At 45.9% G+C, this 9789-nt stretch overlaps 2 protein-coding genes across 2 annotated transcripts in view; one reads left to right on the forward strand and one right to left on the reverse strand.

The window, feature by feature from the left end:
• The window catches only part of LOC135565434 (troponin I, fast skeletal muscle-like), a 6206-nt gene extending 4961 nt beyond the window's left edge, over positions 1-1245 (reverse strand). The window contains exon 1 of the mRNA XM_065012476.1: positions 1-1245. This exon is cut by the window's left edge and continues 1017 nt beyond it. The gene's annotated coding sequence lies outside the window, so the exon portion shown is untranslated.
• Positions 1246-1529: 284 nt separating this feature from the next.
• On the forward strand, positions 1530-4459 carry LOC135565145 (adhesive plaque matrix protein-like). Its single transcript, XM_065011206.1, has 2 exons — positions 1530-2648; positions 3536-4459. The coding sequence occupies exons 1-2, from the start codon at positions 1530-1532 to the stop codon at positions 4457-4459; spliced, it is 2043 nt and encodes a 680-aa protein (XP_064867278.1).
• The last annotated feature ends 5330 nt before the right edge of the window (positions 4460-9789 follow it).

The following is a 9789-nucleotide window of genomic DNA, read 5'->3' on the forward strand; positions in this document are numbered from 1 at the left end:
ACCACACCCAATCTGGTCCAAAAGTCACATCTATTCCCACATGGGATGGACCACATGCAATCTGGTCCAGAAGTCACATCTATTCCCACATGGGATGGACCACATGCAATCTGGTCCAAAAGTGACATCTATTCCCACATGGGATGGACCACACCCAATCTGGTCCAGAAGTCACATCTATTCCCACATGGGATGGACCACACCCAATCTGGTCCAAAAGTCACATCTATTCCCACATGGGACGGACCACACCCAATCTGGTACAAAAGTCACATCTATTCCCACATGGGACGGACCACACCCAATCTGGTTCAAAAGTCACATCTATTCCCACATGGGACGGACCACGTGCAATCTGGTCCAAGTCACATCTATTCCCACATGGGACGGACCACACCCAATCTGGTCCAGAAGTCACATCTATTCCCACATGGGATGGACCACATGCAATCTGGTCCAAAAGTCACATCTATTCCCACATGGGATGGACCACACCCAATCTGGTCCAAAAGTCACATCTATTCCCACATGGGACGGACCACATGCAATCTGGTCCAAAAGTCACATCTATTCCCACATGGGACGGACCACATGCAATCTGGTACCAATAGATGAATACATGAATATACAGCACATTTGTTACAGACGGAGCAGAGAGGAAAGAAGAACATCTCACCTATAAACCCAGTGAATGTACAAGTAAATGAAGTGGGGATGAGAGCAACAGGCAAGACAGAGACAGGAGCAGATTTGGAAGGTATATACTCTGTTTCCTGAAAGCTCAGCAGAAAAGCAAAAGGGCAAGGTTCTCTTTATGGGAGTGGGGCCAGGCCAGGCAGGGCCAATGGGGCAGTTAGTTCCTGAAATACCTCTGCATCCGTAAATCATCTGCCATCAACGTTTCTAGTTAAAGGTTTTTGTTCAAATATTCCTGACATTAGATTTGGCATGAAATAATCCTGATTTTAGATGTGATTTAAAATAATCCTGATTTTAGATTTGATTTAAAGTAATCCTGATTTTAGATTTGATTTAAAGTTATCCTGATTTTAGATTTGATTTAAAATAATCCTGATTTTAGATTTGATTTAAAGTTATCCTGATTTTAGATTTGACTTAATCCTGATTTTTGGTGAAGGGAGGACCCACTATGCGTTACCTCATAACTCTGTGTTACCTCATAACTCTGAATGTGTTTGAAATCCATCAAGCTCTCAAGTTACTGCTACTGGATAAATCAGACAATGACTCCGGTTGCCGCTGGTTTCATGTCTGTTATATAGAACTCAGGGAACAATCAGCAGGTCACTTGATTAGTTTGTAAAATGACTCCCTGTCAATTGATTGAATTAGACACTTCCAATTAATTCATAACTCTGTGTGATTGGTCAAATGTATTATTAAATTAGTAATTGGTAAACTATAAAGATAGTATTGTCAGAGAGTGTCTTGACTCTTTAAACTGGCAGGCTGGCTGTGACGAGAAGAGAAGACGAGGGTAAGAAAGAGAAGGACCCCTCTGAACTGTCATGACCCAGAGGTCACACACATGGTGTGATCAATTACCCAACCAACGTGTCAGCCTCCAGTATCAACCACAGAGTCAGTCTCCAGTACCCACCCACAGAGTCAGCCTCCAGTATCAACCACAGTGTCAGTCTCCAGTACCCACCCACAGAGTCAGCCTCCAGTACCCACCCACAGAGTCAGTCTCCAGTACCCACCCACAGAGTCAGTCTCCAGTACCCACCCACAGAGTCAGTCTCCAGTACCCACCCACAGAGTCAGCCTCCAGTACCCACCCACAGAGTCAGTCTCCAGTACCCACCCACAGAGTCAGCCTCCAGTACCCACCCACAGAGTCAGCCTCCAGTATCAACCACAGTGTCAGCCTCCAGTACCCACCCACAGGGTCGGTCTCCAGTATCAACCACAGAGTCAGTCTCCAGTACCCACCCACAGAGTCGGTCTCCAGTATCAACCACAGAGTCAGTCTCCAGTACCCACCCACAGAGTCAGTCTCCAGTACCCACCCACAGAGTCAGTCTCCAGTATCAACCACAGAGTCAGTCTCCAGTACCCACCCACAGAGTCAGCCTCCAGTATCAACCACCATGTCAGTCTCCAGTACCCAACCACCATGTCAGCCTCCAAGATCCAACCACCATGTCAGCCTCCAGTATCAACCACCATGTCAGCCTCCAGTACCAACCACCTTGTCAGCCTCCAGTACCAACCACCATGTCAGCCTCCAGTACCAACCACCTTGTCAGCCTCCAGTACCAACCACCATGTCAGCCTCCTGTACCAACCACCATGTCAGCCTCCTGTACCCAACCACCATGTCAGCCTCCAGTACCAACCACCATGTCAGCCTCCAGTACCCAACCACAGTGTCAGCCTCCAGTACCCACAGAGTCAGTCTCCAGTATCAACCACAGAGTCAGTCTCCAGTACCCACCCACAGAGTCAGTCTCCAGTACCCACCCACAGAGTCAGCCTCCAGTATCAACCACAGTGTCAGCCTCCAGTACCCACCCACAGAGTCAGTCTCCAGTATCAACCACAGAGTCAGCCTCCAGTACCCACCCACAGAGTCAGCCTCCAGGATCCAAACATCATGTCAGCCTCCAGTACCCAACCACCATGTCAGCCTCCTAACCCCAGTATCCAACCACCATGTCAGCCTCCTAACCCCAGTACCCAACCATCATGTCAGCCTCCTCCTAACCCCAGTATCCAACCATCATGTCAGCCTCCTCCTAACCCAAGTATCCAACCACCATGTCAGCCTCCTCCTAACCCCAGTATCCAACCACCATGTCAGCCTCCTCCTAACCCAAGTATCCAACCACCATGTCAGCCTCCTCCTAACTCCATTACCCGACCACCATGTCAGCCTCCTAACCCCAGTATCCAACCATCATGTCAGCCTCCTCCTAACCCAAGTATCCAACCACCATGTCAGCCTCCTCCTAACCCCAGTATCCAACCACCATGTCAGCCTCCTCCTAACCCAAGTATCCAACCACCATGTCAGCCTCCTCCTAACTCCATTACCCGACCACCATGTCAGCCTCCTAACCTCAGTATCCAACCACCATGTCAGCCTCCTCCTAACCCCAGTATCCAACCATCATGTCAGCCTCCTCCTAACCCCAGTATCCAACCATCATGTCAGCCTCCTCCTAACCCCAGTATCCAACCACCATGTCAGCCTCCTCCTAACCCCAGTATCCAACCATCATGTCAGCCTCCTAACCCCAGTATCCAACCACCATGTCAGCCTCCTCCTAACTCCAGTATCCAACCATCATGTCAGCCTACTCCTAACCCCAGTATCCAACCATCATGTCAGCCTCCTCCTAACCCCAGTATCCAACCATCATGTCAGCCTCCTCCTAACCCCAGTATCCAACCACCATGTCAGCCTCCTCCTAACCCCAGTATCCAACCATCATGTCAGCCTCCTCCTAACCCCAGTATCCAACCATCATGTCAGCCTCCTAACCCCAGTATCCAACCACCATGTCAGCCTCCAGTACCCACCCACAGAGTCAGTCTCCAGTACCCACCCACAGAGTCAGCCTCCAGTACCCACCCACAGAGTCAGTCTCCAGTACCCACCCACAGAGTCAGCCTCCAGTACCCACCCACAGAGTCAGCCTCCAGTATCAACCACAGTGTCAGCCTCCAGTACCCACCCACAGGGTCGGTCTCCAGTATCAACCACAGAGTCAGTCTCCAGTACCCACCCACAGAGTCGGTCTCCAGTATCAACCACAGAGTCAGTCTCCAGTACCCACCCACAGAGTCAGTCTCCAGTACCCACCCACAGAGTCAGTCTCAGTATCAACCACAGAGTCAGTCTCCAGTACCCACCCACAGAGTCAGCCTCCAGTATCAACCACCATGTCAGTCTCCAGTACCCAACCACCATGTCAGCCTCCAAGATCCAACCACCATGTCAGCCTCCAGTATCAACCACCATGTCAGCCTCCAGTACCAACCACCTTGTCAGCCTCCAGTACCAACCACCATGTCAGCCTCCAGTACCAACCACCTTGTCAGCCTCCAGTACCAACCACCATGTCAGCCTCCTGTACCAACCACCATGTCAGCCTCCTGTACCCAACCACCATGTCAGCCTCCAGTACCAACCACCATGTCAGCCTCCAGTACCCAACCACAGTGTCAGCCTCCAGTACCCACAGAGTCAGTCTCCAGTATCAACCACAGAGTCAGTCTCCAGTACCCACCCACAGAGTCAGTCTCCAGTACCCACCCACAGAGTCAGCCTCCAGTATCAACCACAGTGTCAGCCTCCAGTACCCACCCACAGAGTCAGTCTCCAGTATCAACCACAGAGTCAGCCTCCAGTACCCACCCACAGAGTCAGCCTCCAGGATCCAAACATCATGTCAGCCTCCAGTACCCAACCACCATGTCAGCCTCCTAACCCCAGTATCCAACCACCATGTCAGCCTCCTAACCCCAGTACCCAACCATCATGTCAGCCTCCTCCTAACCCCAGTATCCAACCATCATGTCAGCCTCCTCCTAACCCAAGTATCCAACCACCATGTCAGCCTCCTCCTAACCCCAGTATCCAACCACCATGTCAGCCTCCTCCTAACCCAAGTATCCAACCACCATGTCAGCCTCCTCCTAACTCCATTACCCGACCACCATGTCAGCCTCCTAACCCCAGTATCCAACCATCATGTCAGCCTCCTCCTAACCCAAGTATCCAACCACCATGTCAGCCTCCTCCTAACCCCAGTATCCAACCACCATGTCAGCCTCCTCCTAACCCAAGTATCCAACCACCATGTCAGCCTCCTCCTAACTCCATTACCCGACCACCATGTCAGCCTCCTAACCTCAGTATCCAACCACCATGTCAGCCTCCTCCTAACCCCAGTATCCAACCATCATGTCAGCCTCCTCCTAACCCCAGTATCCAACCATCATGTCAGCCTCCTCCTAACCCCAGTATCCAACCACCATGTCAGCCTCCTCCTAACCCCAGTATCCAACCATCATGTCAGCCTCCTAACCCCAGTATCCAACCACCATGTCAGCCTCCTCCTAACTCCAGTATCCAACCATCATGTCAGCCTACTCCTAACCCCAGTATCCAACCATCATGTCAGCCTCCTCCTAACCCCAGTATCCAACCATCATGTCAGCCTCCTCCTAACCCCAGTATCCAACCACCATGTCAGCCTCCTCCTAACCCCAGTATCCAACCATCATGTCAGCCTCCTCCTAACCCCAGTATCCAACCACCATGTCAGCCTCCTCCTAACCCCAGTATCCAACCATCATGTCAGCCTCCTAACCCCAGTATCCAACCACCATGTCAGCCTCCTCCTAACTCCAGTATCCAACCATCATGTCAGCCTCCTCCTAACCCCAGTATCCAACCATCATGTCAGCCTCCTAACCCCAGTACCCAACCACCATGTCAGCCTCCTCCTAACCCCAGTATCCAACCATCATGTCAGCCTCCTCCTAACCCCAGTATCCAACCACCATGTCAGCCTCCTAACCCCAGTATCCAACCACCATGTCAGCCTCCTCCTAACCCCAGTATCCAACCACCATGTCAGCCTCCTAACCCCAGTATCCAACCACCATGTCAGCCTCCTCCTAACCCCAGTATCCAACCACCATGTCAGCCTCCTCCTAACCCCAGTATCCAACCATCATGTCAGCCTCCTCCTAACCCCAGTACCCAACCACCATGTCAGCCTCCTCCTAACCCCAGTATCCAACCACCATGTCAGCCTCCTAACCCCAGTATCCAACCATCATGTCAGCCTCCTAACCCCAGTATCCAACCACCATGTCAGCCTCCTAACCCCAGTATCCAACCACCATGTCAGCCTCCTCCTAACCCCAGTATCCAACCACCATGTCAGCCTCCTAACCCCAGTATCCAACCACCATGTCAGCCTCCTCCTAACCCCAGGATCCAACCACCATGTCAGCCTCCAAACCCCAGTATCCAACCATCATGTCAGCCTCCTCCTAACCCCAGTACCCAACCCCCATGTCAGCCTCCTCCTAACCCCAGTACCCAACCACCATATCAGCCTCCTAACCCCAGTATCAAACCACCATGTCAGCCTCCTAACCCCAGTATCCAACCACCATGTCAGCCTCCTCCTAACCCCAGGATCCAACCACCATGTCAGCCTCCAAACCCCAGTATCCAACCATCATGTCAGCCTCCTCCTAACCCCAGTACCCAACCCCCATGTCAGCCTCCTCCTAACCCCAGTACCCAACCACCATATCAGCCTCCTAACCCCAGTATCAAACCACCATGTCAGCCTCCTAACCCCAGTATCCAACCACCATGTCAGCCTCCTCCTAACCCCAGTATCCAACCACCATGTCAGCCTCCTCCTAACCCCAGTATCCAACCACCATGTCAGCCTCCTAACCCCAGTATCCAACCACCATCATTTCTCAAGCCATCCAATGTATTTTTTACTGAAACAAACATCTGCTTCAAATTCAAAGGAACGTTTACATAAAATTTAGTTTAGATAAAATGAGATGAAGATTTTCAATAAATAAAACAGTCGTGTCATAACCCCCTTCAACCATCATTACTATACTGTAGTACGACAATCCTTCCCCAGCTATGTGTGGCTGACATTAATGACATATATAGGCTGATATAACTGACATATATAGACTGATATAACTGACATATATAGGCTGATCTGACTGACATATATAGGCTGATATAACGGACATATATAGACTGATATAACTGACATATATAGGCTGATCTGACTGACATATATAGGCTGATATAACTGACATATATAGACTGATATAACTGACAAATATAGGCTGATCTGACTGACATATATAGGCTGATATAACTGACATATATAGGCTGATCTGACTGACATATATAGGCTGACATAACTGACATATATAGGCTGATCTGACTGACATATATAGGCTGACATAACTGACATATATAGGCTGATCTGACTGACATATATAGGCTGATCTGACTGACATATATAGGCTGACATAACTGACATTTATAGGCTGATCTGACTGACATATACAGGCTGATCTGACTGACATATATAGGCTGATCTGACTGACATATATAGGCTGACATAACTGACATATATAGGCTGATCTGACTGACATATATAGGCTGACATAACTGACATATATATTGGCTGATATAACTGACATATATAGGCTGATCTGACTGACATATATAGGCTGACATAACTGACATATATAGGCTGACGTAACTGAAATATATAGGAAAATATAACTGACATATATAGGCTGATATAACTGACATATATAGGCTGACATAACTGATATATATAGGCAAATATAACTGACATATATAAGCTGATCTGACTGATATATATAGGCAAATATAACTGACATATATAGGCTGATCTGACTGACATTTATAGGCTGATCTGACTGACATATATAGGCTGATATAACTGACATATATAGGCTGACATAACTGACATATATAGGCTGACAACTGACATATATACGCTGATCTGACTGACATATAGGCTGATATAACTGACATATATAGGCTGACATAACTGACATATATAGGCTGATATAACTGACATATATAGGCTGATATAACTGACATATATAGGCTGATATAACTGACATATATAGGCTGATCTGACTGACATATATAGGCTGATATAACTGACATATATAGGCTGATATAACTGACATTTATAGGCTGATCTGACTGACATATATAGGCTGATATAACTGACATATATAGGCTGATCTGACTGACATATATAGGCTGATATAACTGACATATATAGGCTGATCTGACTGACATATAGGCTGATATAACTGACATATATAGGCTGATCTGACTGACATATATAGGCTGATATAACTGACATATATAGGCTGATCTGACTGACATATATAGGCTGATATAACTGACATATATAGGCTGATCTGACTGACATATATAGGCTGATCTGACTGACATATATAGGCTGATCTGACTGACATATATAGGCTGATATAACTGACATATATAGGCTGATCTGACTGACATATATAGGCTGACATAACTGACATATATAGGCTGATATAACTGACATATATAGGCTGATCTGACTGACATATATAGGCTGACATAACTGACATATATAGGCTGATCTGACTGACATATATAGGCTGACATAACTGACATATATAGGCTGATCTGACTGACATATATAGGCTGATCTGACTGACATATATAGGCTGATCTGACTGACATATATAGGCTGACAACTAACATATATAGGCTGATCTGACTGACATATATAGGCTGACATAACTGACATTTATAGGCTGATCTGACTGACATATACAGGCTGATCTGACTGACATATATAGGCTGATCTGACTGACATATACAGGCTGATCTGACTGACATATATAGGCTGATCTGACTGACATATATAGGCTGACATAACTGACATATATAGGCTGATCTGACTGACATATATAGGCTGACATAACTGACATATATATTGGCTGATATAACTGACATATATAGGCTGATCTGACTGACATATATAGGCTGACATAACTGACATATATAGGCTGACGTAACTGAAATATATAGGAAAATATAACTGACATATATAGGCTGATATAACTGACATATATAGGCTGATATAACTGACATATATAGGCTGACATAACTGATATATATAGGCAAATATAACTGACATATATAAGCTGATCTGACTGATATATATAGGCAAATATAACTGACATATATAGGCTGATCTGACTGACATATATAGGCTGATCTGACTGACATATATAGGCTGATATAACTGACATATATAGGCTGACATAACTGACATATATAGGCTGACAACTGACATATATACGCTGATCTGACTGACTTATATTGGCTGACATAATTGACATATATAGGCTGACATAACTGACATATATAGGCTGATATAACTGACATATATAGGCTGATATAACTGACATATATAGGCTGATATAACTGACATATATAGGCTGATCTGACTGACATATATAGGCTGATATAACTGACATATATAGGCTGATATAACTGACATTTATAGGCTGATCTGACTGACATATATAGGCTGATATAACTGACATATATAGGCTGATCTGACTGACATATATAGGCTGATCTGACTGACATATACAGGCTGATCTGACTGACATATATAGGCTGATCTGACTGACATATATAGGCTGACATAACTGACATATATATTGGCTGATATAACTGACATATATAGGCTGATCTGACTGACATATATAGGCTGACATAACTGACATATATAGGCTGACGTAACTGAAATATATAGGAAAATATAACTGACATATATAGGCTGATATAACTGACATATATAGGCTGATATAACTGACATATATAGGCTGACATAACTGATATATATAGGCAAATATAACTGACATATATAAGCTGATCTGACTGATATATATAGGCAAATATAACTGACATATATAGGCTGATCTGACTGACATATATAGGCTGATCTGACTGACATATATAGGCTGATATAACTGACATATATAGGCTGACATAACTGACATATATAGGCTGACAACTGACATATATACGCTGATCTGACTGACATATATTGGCTGACATAATTGACATATATAGGCTGACATAACTGACATATATAGGCTGATATAACTGACATATATAGGCTGATATAACTGACATATATAGGC

The sequence above is a fragment of the Oncorhynchus nerka genome, linkage group LG27 (assembly GCF_034236695.1).
Source record: "Oncorhynchus nerka isolate Pitt River linkage group LG27, Oner_Uvic_2.0, whole genome shotgun sequence".
NCBI lineage: Eukaryota > Metazoa > Chordata > Actinopteri > Salmoniformes > Salmonidae > Oncorhynchus > Oncorhynchus nerka.

Coding starts and splice junctions, on each gene's coding strand:
- LOC135565145 (XM_065011206.1), top strand. CDS start 1,530: ATGACCCAGAGGTCACACACATGGTGTGATCAATTACCCAACCAACGT. Junction 2,649..3,535: donor CTCCAGTACCCAACCACCAT/GTCAGCCTCCTA, acceptor CCACCATGTCAG/CCTCCAGTACCCACCCACAG.